This window comes from Odocoileus virginianus, chromosome 7 (assembly GCF_023699985.2).
Source record: "Odocoileus virginianus isolate 20LAN1187 ecotype Illinois chromosome 7, Ovbor_1.2, whole genome shotgun sequence".
Taxonomy (NCBI): Eukaryota; Metazoa; Chordata; class Mammalia; order Artiodactyla; family Cervidae; genus Odocoileus; species Odocoileus virginianus.
In genome coordinates, this window is record NC_069680.1 from 82,634,201 (window position 1) to 82,654,223 (window position 20,023).

Sequence of the window (20,023 nt, forward strand, 5' to 3'; positions counted from 1 at the left end):
TTCACTGCAGGGGGCATGAGTTCCATTCCAGGTCAGGGAACTAAGATGCCTGCATGCCTCAGCCAACAGATGAGGGAAAAAAAATCCTAACAGCGTCCTGCATTTGGATTGCGTACAGCATTTGAATGCTACCTTTATGGTTTCTACAAAGGAGTGATACATATTATCTATGTAGACATTATCTATACATTATACATATGCATACATATGTATCTATGTGATACATAGTATCTATGTGCACACATATTATCAATCTTTTCTTGATATATTAAAGTGTAAGGTTGCAACCAGCTACAATTTTTACTTATTTCAGTTTATAAACTAAAAAAACCTCGCAGACTAATTTGACAGAATCTGTTCATTTGGGGCTTCTGCATTTGGGTCCTGTGCATTAGTATTAGTTGAATGCAAATCATCATGTACATTCAAAATAAAGTATCTAAACTTTTTTTTTTTAACAAAATCATACGCTTTGTTACTTGTTTACCTCCAGGGAAATACTTACAAACATTGTAGACATCTGAGATCACTCTATTCCAAGTGAGCAGAAATATTTATTGTAACAGAATACTAAAGTAATTCACGCATAAGTGTGTTATTCCATTTATTTTATTGCAGCAACTTTTGATTCTTCAGTATAAAGAGAAATCAAAAGGGAAAATCTCTACAATCTTGGGTTAAGAAGTATACCAGGAACTGGTGACCTAAACCATATGTACAGAATATAAACATATTTATATTTGTATGTACAGTTAATGGTTATCTAGTCATTATAAATAGTAGGTTTAACTTAAGAGTCTACAAAAATAATGATTTTCGGATGGGTACATGCAAACCAGTACACATAAACTTATCTATAAAACACATGTCTATGCCTTTTTTATTTGCTTTAAATATAAATGTCACTATTTAACTATCAGCTAAACGATTTAAATGCAAATCCCAAAGTTCCCAATGAAAAGTATAAAATCTGTTTCTATCCACAATGGCACCCTGCTTCAAGTATTCTCCTCCTGTTAGTAAAGTTGGGATAATTTTGTCACATATGAATTACAGGTACAGATGTCATTTTCTCATAGTTTAGACAGTCTTCTGGAATAAAAGCTTCTTTTGTTCCCTTTTACAAAAAGTACTGCTTTTACATCCTCATCAAAATGAACAAGCGAAGCTTCCTCCCACCAGCCTGAGCCTGCGCCCTGGCACGGTCCAGCAAAGCCCGAGTCTAGTGGTCTGCGGCGCCATCGGCCAAGGCGGGTGACTGGGGGGACACAAACGGCTCGTTCTGCTTCTGGTCCTCCTTCACCCCCGCCGCCTGGTCCGTGATGGAGGAGAAGGACAGCTGGTCGTGTTCTATGATGTGCACTTGATCCTCTTCCTTGTCCTTCTTCACGTAGAACATTTTTCTGAACTTCTTCAGTTCGTGGAGCTCACAGAAGGTTTCCAGAACCACCAACATGGCGATAAGACCAAGGAGCAGGTAACCTGTGTGAAGGAAAGGACAGCGACTCAGTGGGATCCCGTCACAACACAACCTTTCTGCTGATGGTCAAACCCACTGCCTCCTCTGATTTCTGGGCATGCTTTGAATTCCATGGCTCAAAAAGGGATGATCCAGAGGAAAATGAAGAGGGACTTAACCTTCTAGACCTAAAGAGACGTATCTCCAAAGAAGACATACAGAGAGCCAACAGGCACATGAACAGATGTGTCACATTGCTAATTATTAGAGAAATGCAAATTTAAACTACAATGAGGTACCACCTCACACCAGTCAGAATCATCATCATAAAACGTTTACAGATAACAAATGCTAGAGAGCGTGAGGGGAAAAGGCAACCCTCCTGCATTGTTTGAGAGAATGTAAATTGGTACAGCTGGAAAACAGTATGGGGGTTCCTCAAATAACTAAAAACAGAGCTACCATATAATCCTGCAATCCCACTCTCGGGCTTATATCTAGAGAAAACTATAGTTTGAAAAGTTGTATGCACTCCAGTGTTCACAGTAGCACTGTTCACAATAGCCAAGACATGGAGACAACATAAATGGTCATTAGCAGATGAATGGATAAAGATGTGGCACATATATACAAAGGGATACCACTCAGCTATAAAAAAGAATGAAACTGTCATTTGCGGCAACACAGATGGACCTAGAGATTATCACACAAACTACAGTAAATCAGAACAAGAAGGACAAATACATATGTCACTTATACATGGAATCTAAAATAGGACACAAATGAATTTATCTACAAAACAAACAGACCCATATAGAGAACAGACCTGTTCCCAAGGGAGAGGGGTTGGGGGAGGGATGGACTGGGAGTTTGGGATTAGCAGATGCAGACTAGTATATACAACAAGGTAAACACAACAAGATGGATAAACAAGGTCCTACTGTACAGCACAGGGAACTATATTCAAGATCCTGGAAAAACCACAATAGAAATGAATGTGTGTGTGTGTGGATACACACGTCTCTGCAACCCCCATGGACTGCAGGCTACCAGGAGCCTCATTCCATGGAAATTCTCCAGGCAAGAGTACTGGAGTGGGTTGCCATTTCCTTCTCCAGGGGATCTTCCCCATCCAGGGATCAAAGCCGGGCCTTGCACACTGCAGGCAGACGCTTTACCGTCTGAACCACCGGGGAAGCCCAACAGCACAGGGAACTATATTCAATATCCTGTGATAAGCCACACAGAAACGAAGGGGTGTGTGTGTGTACACACGTATATATTTGTAGGTGGCTCTAGTGGTGAAGAACACACCTGCCAATGCAGGAGACATAAGTTCAATCCCTGGGGGAGGGAAAGGCAACCCACTCCAGTATTCTTGCCTGGGAAATCCCATGCACAGAGGAGCCTAGCGGGCTACAATCGATAGGGTCACAAAGAATCTGACACGACTGAAGTGACTTAGCACACACACATATGCATGCATGTATGTAAAAGATCACTTTGCTGTGGTTTTTTTTTCAGGCTTTCTACATAGGGGATGTACTGGGTGGAGCAAATAAATGTTCCAAAGCTATGTTAGTTTGTGGATAGGCTAGAATTCCACAGCTTTTGCCTAAAATTGCATGGATATTTTTGTCAGCACTGAAGAGTTTGACTAAATAATGAATAAAGGAAAAGGAGATTTGCGAATTAGTTCAGCTAACAATGTCATTGCTATTTCTAAAATATGCTATATTATTATTAAAGCCTAAGAAAACTGTCACTTTGCATCCATAAATGACTTCCTTGTTCCTATTTTGCTACCAATTCTGGCTTCCCCAGTTCATTTATTTTCTGAAAATCTTCCTCAAACATTTCACCACTGGGACATGAAACTGGGACTTCTGTTACCCTTAAGAGTTTTCATTTTTACTTTTTTGTTCCTTTCTCTGATGAATTTTTTTTCCCTGAAAACTGATTTTAAACATGTTGGAACCAACTTAAAATTAGTTTTCCCAGACTTCCCTGGTGGTCCAGTGGTTAAGAATCTGCCTTCCAATGCAGATGGACCTAACCTGGGCCTAGAGATTCAGAGGTCCTTTCACTCTGATAATGCCTCTTCTACAGAATGATGAGTCTGCAGGGCCAGTGGGGCTTGCCCTCTGGGAACCCATGCCAACCCCCACCCCAGATTATGTTCCATGTATTTAAAACTTGGAAATTCTCTGCTCAATGTCCCCACCCCATAGAGGTGATGGTACCTGCAAGGGTCTCTATCCTGGGTCCACCATCCCAAAAGGCATTGCATCACTGGTGTGCACACCTACATGCACCCAGGCCCAGGGGCAAGTCTTTGTAAGAGGATGTTGATGGAACATGACTGTAATACTGAGACAATGTGTCCACATACCCATGTAAGGACCTTGTAGGGCAGAATGGAACAAAAGGTGGGAAGAGAAAGGTGCAGGGTGGGGCCAGTTTTTCCTGCCCATCATCCTCTAGCCCAGGACACTGAGCATCCTCGGGACCCGCCTGGTCTTCGGATCACTGTGAAGGTATATGTGGTGACGCAGAATGAGGAAATGTGTTTTAGGTAAGTCTGCTGTGCTGTACGTGCATGCTCAGTCATGTCTGACTCTTTGTGACCCCATGGACTGCAGGCCACTAGGCTCCTCTGTCCATGGAAATCTCCAGGTAAAAATACTGGACTGGGTTGCCATTTACTTTTCCAGGGGATCTTCTTGACCCAGGAATCAAAGCCAGGTCTCATGCACTACAGGCAGACTGTTTATCATCTGAGCCATCAAGAAAGCCCCAAGTCATAAAAAAACTAAATTCAAATAAGGAGGTAACATTTTACTCTAATGCAAGACAAGAAAGACTTGCATTAGGTAGTTCTGATAACACTGGCAACTCGTAATGCCATTTGGAAAGCACTAGATCAACACGATCCATGAGTCATCAAAGGGCATGTTCACTTTGGGTCAGCCAGTCCACTTCTTGGAAAGATAATAAAGTAGAAAAACATGTTAAACACACAAAAGGATTTACTGCAGTATAATTTATAATGCCTTCTAATATTCAGATTGGAATTTTGACAATAGAAGTAGGACTAGATGATAGTATGCATGTGTGCATGCTAAGTTGCTTCAGTCGTATCCGACTGTGTGTGACCCCATGGACTGCAGCCTGCCAGGGTCCTCTGTCCATGGAATTCTCCAGGCAGAATACTAGACTGATGCCCTCCTCTAGGGTATCTTCCTGACCCAGGGATCGAATCCACATCTCTAACATTTCCTACACTGGCAGGCAGATTCTTTACCACTAGCACCACCTAGGAAGCCCTAGATGATGGTATAGTCACCTGGTAAAATAATATGTAGATATTAAAGATAAATATGGTAACTAGAGGAAATTCGAAATCACCCTGGTAACCATTCTGTAAATATTTATTGAACTTGCATGGTAGCCAGGCACTGTTGAAAGCACTGGGCACTTATGAGTGATGGCTGTGTCCTGGGTGAGCATGGTTTAATGGAAATGCTAAAAATACACATAGTTCAACTACACATTTTGTCGTCATTAAGACCACAGGACCGGGCCAGGACAGAACATCTGACTGCCTGAGTATGTACTCTGATTTCCTAGAAGACATGGCATGAGCTGACTCTTGAAAAATACTTAGGAAAGCAGAAATGGAAACTGTATGTACAGTATGATGCAATTTTATGCATTGTGAAAAGACAGGAAAGGGACACACAAAAATAAATATTTTCCTATGAATAGATTTCTAAGTTTTCTGTGGTATTATATTGAATTTTAAAAAACTGCTTAAAAGTTTTATGTCACTGGACATCTGAATTTTAATGTCTATTTTCCATGTATAAAATTCTTTTTTTTTAAATTTTCACCAAGAACTTCATTGAACAATGTATTCACCGTTTTGTTCCTACACATAAAAATTCTGAAAGCAGCAAAAATATTCTAATTTCAAAAAAGAACCAGATGGACAAATGAGATAAGCAACTGCTTTAAGATTTTCCTGGTTAATGAAAAAATGTGATGGATTGTTAACAGGCTATCTTAGCTCTGGTGTCCTTGAGCTTAAAATATTTAATAAAAGTAGAGCAACTCTGTTAAAATTTAAAAAGTTCAGTAGCAACTTATTCTGTGTGGTGCATTCTTACCTGTGTGCTTAGGTGCAGTCCTATACTGTCATTTAAAATGACTGTTACATTACTAGTAAACTGATCAGTACTTTTCTGTGCCTGGGAAAAATAACTCTCAATAATAACAAGACTTTTTCATACAGAATTTTGAAGGGAATCATGATGAAACGAAAGTTATGGGAAGGTGGCAAAATGGAAAATTCATCCATGGAAAGCAGTCGGGGCTCTGATGAGTGACTCTCATTGAGTGGGCGAGGCGTAGCGCGGAACCACAGAGCCTTGGGACAGAGTGCATGAACTCTGATACTCACACGTGATCCCGATCTTGTAGAACTCTCTGAATTTTTGATTGTAGCCCTCCCCGGGAACATAATCTCCGAGGCCAATGGTGCTCAGGGAGATGAAACAAAAGTAAAAGGATTCCAGGAAGTTCCAGTCATCCTCCAGGACAGAGAACACCGCGGCCGGGATGAAGAAGAAGCAGGACACGGTGACCACACCGAGGAGGACCGCGTGGACGATGGCCACTGCCTGCTTGGAGAAGCCCCAGCGGACATGGAAATAGAGGACTGGCCTGCGGGTGACGTGGATGGTGATACGCTGGACCACTGCTGTCAGGAACAGGAGGGTGAAAGGTATGCCGATGACCGAGTAGATGATGCAGAAGGCCTTGCCCCCATCGGACAGGGGCACGGTGTGGCCGTAACCTGCAAGAGGAGGTAGAAAACACCTTCGTAAATAACACACACCTGGGACTTCTCTGGCAGTCCAGTGGTTAAGACATCAAGCTTCCACTGCAGGGGGCAAGGGTTCGATCCCTGGTTGGGGAACTAACACCTCTCATGTTCCATGGCATGGCCAAAAACAGAAAAACAAAACAAAACGCACGCCGGCTGTTCACTCCTCTGCCCCTCACACCCAAGAGAAAAGCCAGGTAAAATTCAGATTGGTGCTTCAAAGGCTCTATCCTGTTGGGACTTCCCTGGTAGTCTGGTGGTAAAGAATGCACGTTCCAATGCAAGGGACCAATCCCTGGACCAGTAACTTAAGATCCCACACGCCACAACTACAGAAGTCTGTGTATGCAATGAACATCCAGCACAGCCAAAAACAACAAGCAAGCATAAAGGTTCTATCCTGTCACTGCAGTACAATTCAACAATGGGCGCCACACATTTGATCTGGACCAAATCTTCCCAGCTCCTCCTGACGCATCAAGCCTTGTTTTGACTTCACTGTCAGACTGAAGTAGAAGCTCTGTGTGTAAAGGAGCTAACTCCTCACTGTCTTAGGCCATCAGGGAAAATTCATGACAGGGGTACCTGCTTTGCCAGGAGGATGTTCCCCTCCCCAGCCTGCTCCCCTCCCACTCTGCCAGCCCCACCCCCACCCCAGAAGGCCTCATTAGGATCCAAAGCCAGTACACACTTGCTTCCAAAACAGGAGGCAGAGGAGGGGACAGTGGGAAGACAGGGAGGACTCAGTGAGAATGTAGACATGGAGAAAGAAAGATAGGACTTCCCTGCCGGTCCAGCGGTTAAGAATGCACCTGCCAAGGCAGAAGACACAACTCTGATCCCTGGTCAAAGATGCCATGTGCCGGGGAACAGCTAAACCCGCGGGCCACTCCTGAGCCCCGTGCTACAAGTATTACAGGCTATGCACTCTATGGCCCGTGCTCCACAGCAAGAGAGGGCACCACAGTGAGAAGGCCTGTGCTGCACCTAGAGGGTAGCCCCACTCACCAAGGCGAGAGAAAGCCCGCGTGCAACAAGGCCCAGAGCAGCCATAAAGAAACAAACAGAAAGAGGAAGAGGAGGATAAGTGAACATCAAAGGATGCTGTGTCACAGGGCTGAGCACTCCTTCCCTAATATTTTGCTCAATTAATCTGGCTAAATGACACATTTAGAAACTGTACTATGTTTCCCCCTTGTCATTTCCGTAGGTTCCAAGATGCCAAAGATGCCCCCAAAACCCACAAATTAGGGCCAGTGGTCACAACATATTTCTCTTTTATTTTCTACTAGAACTGAGTCATTCCCAAATCAAGCCAGTCAAGAGACATGTCATCTGATAAATGCTAGCAGGAGAGAAGCCACTGAACTGTTTTTAAAATCTCACAAGCCCTTCATCCTGAAAGGACTAACATGTCTGAACAAGTCAGTTCAGGAAAAAGCCAACTAAATGCATTTTCTTTTTTTGTGAAATCGGCTTCTGGGAAAACAAAACAAAACCCCACTCATGGGGTTATAACTGAAAAGTGGTTTTCAAATCTGATTTCTAAAATATATCCTGCTTAGGAAGAACTCAGAAAAACTTCAGCTTCAGACCTCCTGGTTGTCTGCTTTCTACCAATTTCCAGGTGAGGCCCTGGCCTTAGAGGCCACCCTCTAAGAGATTGCTCTTGTTATTCCCATGCACAACCTCAGCACAATAGTCAGGATGGTTAATCCCAGAAGGTTATGGATGAATAGGGAGTCTGAGGAATCTACTGAAATTGCATCAGTTTGAACATATCCACCTCAGATATGCAGATGATACCACCCTTATGGCAGAAAGTGAAGAGGAATTAAACAGTCTCTCTCTTTTTTTTTTAAACAGTCTCTTGAAGAGAGTGAAAGAAAGAATGAAAAAGCTGGCTTAAAACTCAACATTCAAAAAACTATGATCATGGAATCCAGTCCCATCACTTCATGGCAAATAGATGGGGAAACAGTGGAAACAGTGACAGACTTTATTTTCTTGGGCTCCAAAATCACTGCAGATGGTGACTGCAGCCATGACATTAAAAGATGCTTGCTCCTTGCAAGAAAAGCTATGACAAACTTAGACAGCATTTTAAAAAGCAAAAACATTACTTTGCTGACAAAGGTCTGTATAGTCAAAACTATGGTTTTTCCAGTAGTCATGTATGGATGTGAGAGTTGGACCATAAAGAGCTGACTGCTGAAGAATTGATGCTTTGGAACTGTGGTGTTGGAGAAGACTCTTCAAAGTCCCTTGGGCTGCAAGGAGATCCAACCAGTCCATCCTAAAGGAACTCAATCCTGAATATTCATTGGAAGGACTGATGATGAAGCTGCAGCTCCAATACTTTGGTCACCTGATGCAAAGAACTGATTCATTGGAAAAGACTCTGATGCTGGGAAAGATTGAAGGTAGGAGGAGAAGGGGACAACAGAGGAGGAGATGGTTAGACGGCATCACCGACTCGATGGATATGAGTTTGAGCGAGCTCTGGGAGTTGGTGATGGACAGGGAAGCCTAGGGTGCTTCAGTCCCCGGGATCACAGAGTCAGACACGACTGAGTAACTGAACTTAACATCTCCACATATGTGCATTTTTCTGTAAAGAGAAGCCAAAGTTCAGGTGCTCAGAAGGATTGAGAACCTCTGCATTAGTTCCTAAATCCATCTGGTCCTTGAACACGCAGCTGCTCCTGGAATGCTTCAGTTGATTCTAGGCATGGTTAAAGAGGGAGATGAGACAGTAAGGGTTTCCAGAGAGTAGTATGGAGGATGGAGAAAGCTTGCTGAATAATATTCATGCAAAAGAAAGAAGCATGAGAAATGTGAAAGCTTTACTTTTGAGGAAAAAAGTGAGACAGAGGAATTAAGAGTTTGTGAGTAAAGCAGTTCACATCACAGAAGATTGGGGCCGATTACAGCCAGGCCAGGCGTTAATGAGGAAAGATATTTTAATGGTCAGAGATCTGGAAACAGAATATGATAATGAAATTGTGGTTAAAATAACAAAGGCAACTGGAAAGTGATTCACAGATTTGGTAGTGAACCTCTGACTAAAAGTACCAGGAGACAACAGGAATCAAGTACAGACTGTAAAGGATGGATTACTTTGGTAGGATTTTTGCAGAGAAACATAAGATTGGCTAAATCTGTTAGACTAGCAAAAAGTCTTGAAGCCCATGATTTTATTATTGTTTGGTAGCATTGCTATGAATTATCTTCACCAAAAGTGTAACATTCCCATATCACAGAGCCCACCTCTTCTGTATATCATTTGTTTCAATAAACTACATGATTTCAGTAATAGTAGGGGAAAAAAAATAATTTCCAGCTTTAAAATACCTTAGGCTATCATTTTTGTTCCTAAATGACAACAGAATTAGAATCTTATTTATCAGAATCTTACTAAATTTACTAAAATGTCATCTCCAAGCAACTGAGATCATCATTCCAAGACTTTAGGATGGCACTCTTTGGTAATGCCTTTTCTTAGTCAGTAGTATCCCACTAAGAGATGAAACATCACCGAAGCGTAGATGCTTCTTGAAAGCCAGTTTTTCCTTCTGTCTGCGTAAATAATTTTTGTTGGGACCTCCCTGGTGGTCCAGTAGCTAAGACTCCACACTTGAGAGTGTGGATGACCCGGGTTCAATCCCTGGTCAGGGAACCAGATCCCACATGCCGCAACTAAGACCCAGCATGTCCAAGTGAATAAATATTTTAAAATAAATAATATATAAATAATTTTTGTTAATGGACAGTACAATGTAAAATTTACATCTGCAGTCTCTACGCTTCAATGCTCTACTTAGCATAGCAATTTTTTTGCGATAGACCGTTGAATGCACCAGATGGAAAACTTCAGTCCCAGTGAATTGTAATGAAGTGGTGAATAATTTACTTAAGTCAGTTGACTCCCCAGATAAATCATAAAGCAATGCTCATATTTTAAAATCTTGGAGCCATATTAAATTTTTTTACAAACTAGGAAGTAATTAGCAAAATGTCAATACCTTACATATTTGGTTTTCCTTAAATTTTTCATATAATTTTGGGGCCCAAAAGATTGAGCATGGCTAGGTCTACTTAAAAAAGAACTTAAAAAACAGGGTCACCCCTATATGGGAAAAGAATCTAAAACAGAGTGGATATATGTATATGCATAATTGATTCACTTCGCTATATAGCAGAAACTAACATAGTACAATAAATCAACTATACTCCAATAAATTTTTTTTTTAATTAAAAAAAAATACAGGGTTCTGGGATGAAATTACAATGTCTGGGTTTCCTGTTATGATTCTATACCTGTAGGGGAGGGTAGGAGGTAGGGGGTCAAATTGATGACAGTTTCCCAAGTGACAGTTTCCCAGATTGTCTGTCACTTAATTAAATTAATTAATTAATTTTTATTTATTTATTTTAATTGGAGGCTAATTACTTTACAATATTGTGGTGGTTTTTGCCAGACATTGACATGAATCAGCCATGGGTGTACATGCGTCCCCCGTCCTGATCCCCCCTCCCAGCTCCCTCCCCATCCCATCCCTCTGGGTCATCCCAGTGCACCAGCCCTGAGCACTTGTCTCATGCATCCAACCTGGACTGGTGATCTGTTTCACATATGATAATATACATGTTTCAATGCTATTCTCTCAAATCATGCCACCCTCGCCTTCTCCCACAGAGTCCAAAAGTCTGTTCTTTACATCTGTGTCTCTTTTGCTATCTCCCATATAGGGTCATCGTTACCATCTTTCTAAACTCCATATATATGTGTTAATATACTGTATTTTGTTTTTCTTTCTGACTTTCTTCACTCTGTATAATAGGCTCCAGTTTTATCTATCTCATTAGAACTGATTCAAATGCATTCTTTTTAATGGCTGAGTAATATTCCACTGTACATATGTAACACAGTTTTCTTATCCATTTGTCTGTTGATGGACATCTAGGTTGCTTCCATGTCCTGGCTATTGTAAACAGTGCTGTGATGAACATTGGGGTATACGTGTCTCTTTCAATTCTGGTTTCCTTGGTGTGTATGCCCAGCAATGGGATTGCTGGGTCATATGGCAGTTCTATTTCCAGTTTTTAAAGAAATCTCCACACTGTTCTCCATAGTGGCTGTACTAGTTTGCATTCCCACCAACAGTGTAAGAGGGTTCCCTTTTCTCCACACCCTCTCCAGCATTTATTGTTTGTAGACTTTTTGATAGCAGCCATTCTGACCGGCGTGAGATGGTACCTCATTGTGGTTTTGATTTGCATTTCTCTGATAATGAGTGATGTTGAGCATCTTTTCATGTATTTGTTAGTCAACTGTATGTGTTCTTTGGAGAAATGTCTGTTTAGTTCTTTGGCCCATTTTTTTATTGGGTCGCTTATTTTTCTGGAATTGAGCTGCAGGAGTTGCTTGTATGTTTTTGAGATTAATTCTTTTGTCAGTTGCTTCATTTGGTATTATTTTCTCCCATTCTGAAGGCTGTCTTTTCACCTTGCTTATAGTTTCCTTCGTTGTGCAAAAGTTTTTAGGTTTAATTAGGTCGCATTTATTTTTGTGTTTATTTCCATTACTCTGGGAGGTAGGTCATAGAGGATCCTGAGATAATTTACATCAGAGAGTGTTTTGCCTATGTTTTCCTCTAGGAGTTTTATAGTTTCTGGTCTTATGTTTAGATCTTTAATTCATTTTGAGTTTATTTTTGTTTATGGTATTACAAAGTGTTCTAGTTTCATTCTTTTACAAGTGGTTGACCAGTTTTCGCAGCACCACTTGTTAAAGAGATTTTCTTTTCTCCACTGTATATTCTTGCCTCCTTTGTCAAAGATAAAGTGTCCACAGGTGTGTGGATTTATCTCTGGGCTTTCTATTGGCTTCTGTCACTTTAAGTAGAATAGCCCTGACAGGAGGCTAGCTAACATGCAATCTGGGGCCCCACGGTGCTGGAGAGAGGGCCTTCTGGTTGTTTCAGTATTTACATCCTCCTGAATCAGGGCCCTCTGTGGGCTCCTATTTTGTTCACTAGAGCAAGTCACAAATGTGCAATTTCTTCACGTGTATCTGATGCTTTTGAGAGAAGTGATGCTTACCATTACCCTGCCCATATAAAAAATAGTCTTAGGACTTTCCTCTTGATCCAGTAGTTAGGACTCCAAGTTCTCACTGCCCAGGGCCAGGGTTCAACTCCCACAAGCCATGTGGCATGACCAAAACAAAAAATACTGGCATTTAGTCACATTATTTACTATAATATGGTACAACATACTCATTTCCCATTAAGTTAGCTTGAAAAACGCTTTAAAAAAAAAAAACTACACAAGAAGAATCTCCACCTCTGAAGTCAACCCTGGTAGAGAGACTGAAATAGGTCTCAATGTTTCCTAAAAAGACTTTCATTTGCAATCCTGGACGTCAGCTTATTCCCATCTCTTTCCCACTCGGCTGTGAGCCGCCTGAGCTCACTGGGTCTTTTCCCAGTGATTCTGTGGGCCTGAACATGAGATGAGACTCTGGAAGGAGGGGGACAGACGAAGGACTGTGTGACCCACACACAAAGATGGCAGGGGAGCGTAGAGCCAGGCGTGACTCTGGAGTCGAGAGGCAGGTCAGCACATAAGCCATCAAGGCCTGGAGAATATGAGTACAAGACACATGAACCCCAGATTCCTGAATTCAACTTAGAAGCCACATGGGTGAACCATTATGATAAATGGTCATCAATGAAGAATAGGACATGAAAACATGAAATCATAACAAACAAGTGGTGACCTTGGAAAGTACTGTTTTTGTGGCACTAATATCAGTGATACAAACACAGAATAAGGTCCAATAGAACTCCTATATTCCTGCTTAATTGTTAAATTTTTTTTTTTTGCTTCCTGACCTGTGGGATCTTAGTTCCCCAGCCAGGATCAGACCCACATCCACTGTATCAGAGGGTGGATTCTTAACCCCTGGACCGCCAGTTAGTCCCTTAACTGTTAGATGTGGGTAACTCCATCTGGCATTCTGACTGCAAATAAACACACAATGGCAGAGGCACCGGTCAAATGAGACAGGCTGTCCACTGGCCCAGACGATTAGTTCAGTTCCTAAGAGGCTAATATAAATGCCAGCCAAACATTTCAATCAAACTTGTACAATGTAAAAAGTACACTGGGAAGCTTTAAAGAATATCAATGAAGCCAAGGTCTTTTCAACCACCCACTGTCTCTTCAGCTCTAGGTCTCCAGAGGATTATTGTTATGAGTTTGTAGCCAACAGTTCCTGAAATTTTTCTAAGCATTTAGCTTCACAGACATAGACTTCCAGAAAAACAGTCTGAGCTGGTTTCTGTCATAAACAGTATATTGCATGTATGGTTGTTCTACTGTCTTCTTTCTGATGACTATGCTTCAACAAGCAGTTTTTCACTGTTTACTACCCACTTATTGACCATTTGTTCTGAACTGTCCAATCGAAAATGTTCAATTTTCCAATTTAAATTTTTTATTGAGCCACCTGGCCAATTTAGGGATTCCTATTATGAATGCTTTCTTTTCTAAGCATTAACAACTTTCAGTCAATCCTAAAGGAAATCAACTCTGAACATTCACTGGAAGGACTGATGCTTGAAGCTTGTACTTTGGCCACCTGATGTGAGGAGCTGACTCATTGGAAAAGTCCCTGATGCTGGGAAAAATTGAGGGTAGGAGGAGAAAGGGGTGACAAAAGATGAGATGGTTGGATGGCATCACCAATTCAATGGACATGAGTTTGAGCAAACTCTGGGAGATAGTGAAGGACAGGGAAGCCTGGTGTGCTGCAGTCCATGGGGTTGCAAAGAGACGGACACAAATGAAACAAACTAACACAAAGACACAGTAAATCAACTATGTGTTGATGAAACTTTAAAACATATAAAAAGTAAAAGCATGTGCTTATTCATTTTACCCTCACACTAGTAATATGAATTCTATCTAAGTGATCCCACCTGTTTCTTTTCCCTCACACTGCTTATTTTAATTTTTAAATTTCTTGAATGGTCTTTTTAGCTCTAAAGTTCATATTACAATAATCTTTTCCATTTTCCCTTTTTTGTATTTTCAGATTTGTTCCTCAATCTATTTTTGAGACACAGATCCTTATAATGTCTTCTCCCGCATGCCTCTGCACATCCTCACCGGCCAAGATCACCTTAGGAAGCCCTGCTTCATGAAAATGAATTTTGCAGAGGAATAAATATGCTGCAGACACTTTTGCAAACTGTTCTCCTCCTTTCCACTATTCTCGATGAGTTGGTGGATACCTGGCTGTAGCCTAGCTTCTGCTCCACCTGGCACTCAACTTGAGCCTTACTTGGTCAAGATGCTAGCAGGTCTGCTAGCACTGGTCAGCCATCACTCAGGAAACTTGCAGGAAGATGCTAAATACATGCTATAGTAGTGCTGCCCAGGAAACAGTGGCCAAGGGCAATTTTTTTTTGCTAACCATCATAGTTCTACCTGTTTCCTGTGAACAAGAATCAGGTCATGATCTCTCTATACCTTTCCTAACACCAGCTTGCTCAAGTGACCATCCACTGAACACTGCCATTTCATGCCCTAGTTAGGTTGCCAGAGGCAGAAGAAGGTAGCACATGGCCCCTTATCCGATATGAGATCATCACCAGACTAGTCTGGGTTTTTAGCACAGCTTTCCCAGAATTCCAAGCAGCCCTCTGTACTGTGGGTTCTGATCGGAGGGAGCAGAGAAGGCAGGGGGAGCAGGCTCAGGACTGGCTAGGTGACATACTTTCAGGGGCCCAGCTGTCCGGCGTCCAGCTCTTATGCAATCCCCTGGCACCAGGGCAGAGGGACAGGGCCCCAGGGCAGCAGCCTGATAAAGCAGGTGTTGGAGTGTGGGCTCTGGATTGGCTGGCCGGAATCTGAATGCACCCTGGAAGGTGGGCCTTCTACCACCCAGGAATTGGCTAAGCCTGAGAGGGGCAGTTTCTGCAGGGTCAGCAAGGCCCCAAGAGAGCAAAGCAGCACAATCAAAGGACACTTCCTACAGAAGGAGAACAAAACCAGGGCTTCGCCCTAGGAGAGCGCGCCCATCCGGCTGACTTACAAGCAGTGCTAAGTTTGAGCTTATTCTCGCAACCAACCCTGGAAGAATCTAGCATAGGAGACACAGGAATGAGGAGATGCGCTTGGGAATCTGGAGAAAGAGTCAAGAGTACAGACAGTTACAGAATCTTTAAAATACCCTCATTTTCGTTTCTTGTTCATGCTCATCTCCCCTGCAGTCCTGGGAAGAGAGTTCCAAAGAGGAAATGAATGCAAAGCATTTGGGATGTTCTGACCCAGGCATTTGCTTTACAAGCATCATCTTTCACCTTTATATCAGATCTTTGAGAGAAGCACGTAAGTTTCAATCTTACCTAGGGCTTCCCGGGTGGCTCAGATGGTATAGAATCCGCCTGCAATGCAGGAGACCCAGGTCAGGAAGATCCCTCGGTCAGGAAGATCTCCTGGAGAATTCCATGGACAGAGGGGCCTAGAGGGTTATAGTCCATGGGGTCCCAAAGAGTCAGATATGACTGAGTGACTAACACTTTTTTAAATAGAAACAGAGACTCTGAGATTAATTTGTTTACCAAAGTCTTAACAGCAAGTGCAAAAGGAAGGCAGGATTTGAATTATGTGTTTACTGATCTTTTATTTATTTACTTCAATGATTCACTTATTTATTTTTGGCTGCACTGCATCTTTGTTGCTGCATGACGGCCTTCTCTAGTTGCAGCAAGCAGGGGCTCCTCTCTAGCTGTGTGCTCAGGCTTCTCATTGTAGAGGCTTCTTTTTTGAGGCACACCGGCTCTGGGGGGCTGGGTTTTAGTAGTTGCGGCACATGAGCTTAGTTGCCCCTTGGCGTGTGGAATCTTCCTACGCCAGGGAATGAACGTGTGCCACCTTGAGTGGAAGGTGGAGTCTTAGCCACTAGACCACAATGAAGTCTTTAGTTAGTCTTTTTTATTGCTGTTAGTTTCCTCTCTCACTCATTTTGACCATGTCTTAGAAATTTGTGACAATGAGATAAGATGAAGAAAAACCAAAGAAAGCATCAGAACAACAGTCTAGTTCTTCCAAAAGTTCCGATATTTTAAAGGAGGGTTTCTGATCTATTCACCAAAGCATTGATTTTTCCACCTGCCACTTCCTTCAAGTGTGCCTTCGGGTTTGACATAATTATCCTGCGGCCATCACTTCCCTGAGGTTTAAAATTCTTAGACTATAAAGGCTTCCCAGTCATGCACCTTTAGAACAGGGTTTGAAAATCTGTGCTGTAGGCATTTCCCCCGGGCATGGATGCTGTGTAGACATCCACATTTCAATTTCTTTTCCCCTGCAAACAGTGGGTACCTTGCCCTGTGGAAGGCAGGCTCAAAAGGTAATGTAAAAAGTGCTGGATGACAAGGAGAGAACACACCATTTACCTGGCTCTGAATTTCCAACCCCTAGCCCTGCAGGTAATTAGCACTGGTCTTACCTGATCCCAAGCTTAACTCCAGACTCTGGCTCAGACAGTAAAGAATATGCCTGCAATCAGGAGACCTGGGTTTGATGCCTGGGTCGGGAAGATCCCCTGGAGAAGAAACGGTTACCTACTCCAGTATTCTTGCCTGGAGAATTCCATGGACAGAGGAGCCTGGCAGGCCCTAGTCTATGGGGTTGAGTCACTTCCACTTTGACTCCAGACTACCAGTGGTTCTAAGCTGTTGTATGGTGTAAAAGGCGTGGGAGCTGTGGGCACCACCTGGGCTAAACCACTCCACCCTTTGAAAAAAAGTGTGAAAGTGTTCATCACTAAGTCATGTCCAATTGCTTGTGACCCCATGGACTGTAGCTCACTAGACTCCTCTGTCCATGGAATTCTCCAGGCAAGAATACTAGAGTGGGTAACCATTCTCTTCTTCGGGGATCCCCAGGGATCAAACCAGGGTCTCCTGCATTGCAGGCAGATTCTTCATCATCTGAGCTACCACTCAAGAACTAAAAAGTGTCAGTCACTCAGTGGTATCTGACTAAGCAGATGTCCTAAGGTTTCCTGGAAGGAAAACGCAGGTGTCCACTCCCCCTTAATAGGAAAATCTCTGTACCTTTTAAAGGCAGAGGTTCCTGGAACAAACTTAGTTTTCTCTTCCATCAGCCTTTAAAGACTTAGAGGCTCTTGCACATTGAGAACACAGAGGGGAAGGTGCAGACAGAAATGTCCTTTACAGTATCACACATGTAAACTAAAGGCCGTGGTTTTTCCAGTGGTCATGTATGGATGTGAGAGTTGGATCACAAAAAAAGCTGAGCGCCGAAGAATTGATGCTTTGGAACTGTGGTGTTGGTGAAGACTCTTGAGAGTCCCTTGGACTGCAAGGAGATCAAACCAGTCAATCCTACAGGAAATCAGTCCTGAATATTCATTGGAAGGACTGATGCTGAAACTTAAACTCCAATACTTTGACCACCTGATGCAAAGAACTGACTCACTGGAAAAGACCCTGATGCTGGGAAAGACTGAAGGCAGGAGGAGAAGGGGATGACAGAGTATGAGATGGTTGGATGGCATGACGGACTCAATGGACATGAGTTGGAGTAAACCTCCGGGAGTTGGTAATGGTCAGGGAAGTCTGGTGTGCTGCAGTCCATGCAGTCGCAGAGAGTCAGACTGACTGAGAGACTGAACTGAACTGAAACTAAAGGCAGGGCTTAGAGGAATGGGCCAAGGAATCCTGTCCTAAAGTCGAATCCTGGCTTTACTTTAAAAAAAAAAAAAAAAGAATATTGGAGTTTCTTATTAATTTTATTTGTACCCAATGTTTTGCACCTTCTGCAGAATCCAATCATAAAGGAAACTGGACAAATACACCATTTAATAGGTGGACTTCCCAGGTGGCTCAGATCATAAAGAATCCACACACAATGCAGGAGATGCAGGTTAATCCCTGGGTCAGGAAGATCCCCTGGAGAAGGAAATGGCAACCCACTTCAGTATTCTTGCCTGGGGAAATCCTGTGGACAGAGGAGCCTGGCAGGCTAGTCCACAGGGTCGCAAGGAGTCAAACCGTGTCATATTCGAGCCGGGTAAATTATATTATTTTAATATAGTTAAATTTCCTGAGACTTTCTTTGAGTCACAATAAAAATATCTTTTTTACACTGTGAAATTCTTGCTGGCTTTGCTTCTTACTAGTTGTGTGGCCCTGCAAAACTGTATGCCTTCATTTCCTCATTTGTCAAATATGAATAACACTTCCTATCTCCAGGAGGTGTTGTGAGAGTTACATCAAAGCACAGTTGCCAGTATTTAAGAAGCAGAGAGAGTAAACTCTCCTATGAATGTTGAAGGAATTAGCTGAATTCTCTTATCAATGTGTACACTCTCCCAGACTGGCCACCAGGCATCCTAGTTAGAAGATGTGTATTCTCTCTTCTGTCTTCAGCACACATTTTAATTTTTCCTCTATCCTTCAAGACATCTTCCACACTGGTGGTTAAAGCAGTTCCAGGTAACAACCAAAGACCTAACAAGAGCACTCAGGGAACAGACTGATACACAGGAACTTCGTGGCCTCTCTGTAGTTGGGGAGAACACTGATTACCCCGACACCAACAGAAAAATCCAAAGGGCCCCTCTCAATTTCTCACTCCCTTCATTGTAAAGAGACCCAATAAGGTGGCCATTCACCACAGTTGCATTCTTATGGCTAGATCCTATCGGATTTCCATGATTAAAATTATGTGACTCACAACAGCCAGGCCATGGAAGCAACCTAAATGTCTATCAGCAGAGGGATGGATAAAGAGGGGTGGTATATATGTATAATGGAATCCTACTCAGCCATTAAAAGGAATGCAATTGGGTCATTTATAGAGTCGTGGGTGGACCTGGAAACTCCTACAGAGTAAAGTAAGTCAGAAAAACAGATATCGTATATTAATGTATATGTATGGAATTTAGAAAACAGTATTGTTGCTTAGTCACCAAGTCGTGTCCAACTCTTTTGCGACCCCATGGACTATAGCCCACCAGGCTCCTCTGTCCATGGAATTTTCCAGGCAAGAATACTGAAGTGGATTGCCATTTCCTTCTCCAGGGGATCTTCCTGACCCACTTCTCCAGCATTATGGGCAGATTCTTTACCATCTGAACCACCAGGGAAACCCAAAATATGGTATAGATGATCTTATTTGCAAAGCAAAAATACAGACACAAACATATGGGTACTAAGGGAGAAAGAGGGGGTGCGGTGAATTGGGAAATTGGGATTGATATACACACACTAAAGATACCACGTATAAAACAGGCCACTAATGAGAACCTACTGTATAGCACAATGAACTCTTACCTCTCTGTAGTGACCTAAACGGGAAGGAAATCCAAAGAAGAGGGGATGTATGTACAGCTGATTCATTTTGCTGTACAGTAGAACCTAACGCAACAGTGTAAAGCATCTAATATATCTCAATAAAAATTAATTTAAAAAAAGGTTGGTGAGAACTGTGGGTCCCATAAAATTTCTCTACTGGGTGGTATATTATAATGAAAAGAGGAGTAAAATAGTCGCACAACCTGTTACAAGCTTAGGGAAGTTTAAGTTCTCTTTTCTGCAGGTACTGCAACAAGCAGTAAGATTGAAAGGTTG

General features: G+C 42.4%; 1 protein-coding gene across 1 annotated transcript in view; it reads right to left on the bottom strand.

Moving 5' to 3' along the window:
* Positions 1-591: 591 nt before the first annotated feature.
* Positions 592-20,023, bottom strand: part of KCNK1 (potassium two pore domain channel subfamily K member 1) — a 76,604-nt gene continuing 57,172 nt past the window's right edge. The window contains exons 2-3 of the mRNA XM_070471075.1: positions 5,922-6,317; positions 592-1,482 (exon numbers count right to left, since the gene is read on the bottom strand). Of these exons, the coding sequence (XP_070327176.1) occupies positions 1,223-1,482; positions 5,922-6,317 (656 nt within the window). The 3' untranslated portion in view covers positions 592-1,222. The remainder of the gene's footprint in view (positions 1,483-5,921; positions 6,318-20,023) is intronic.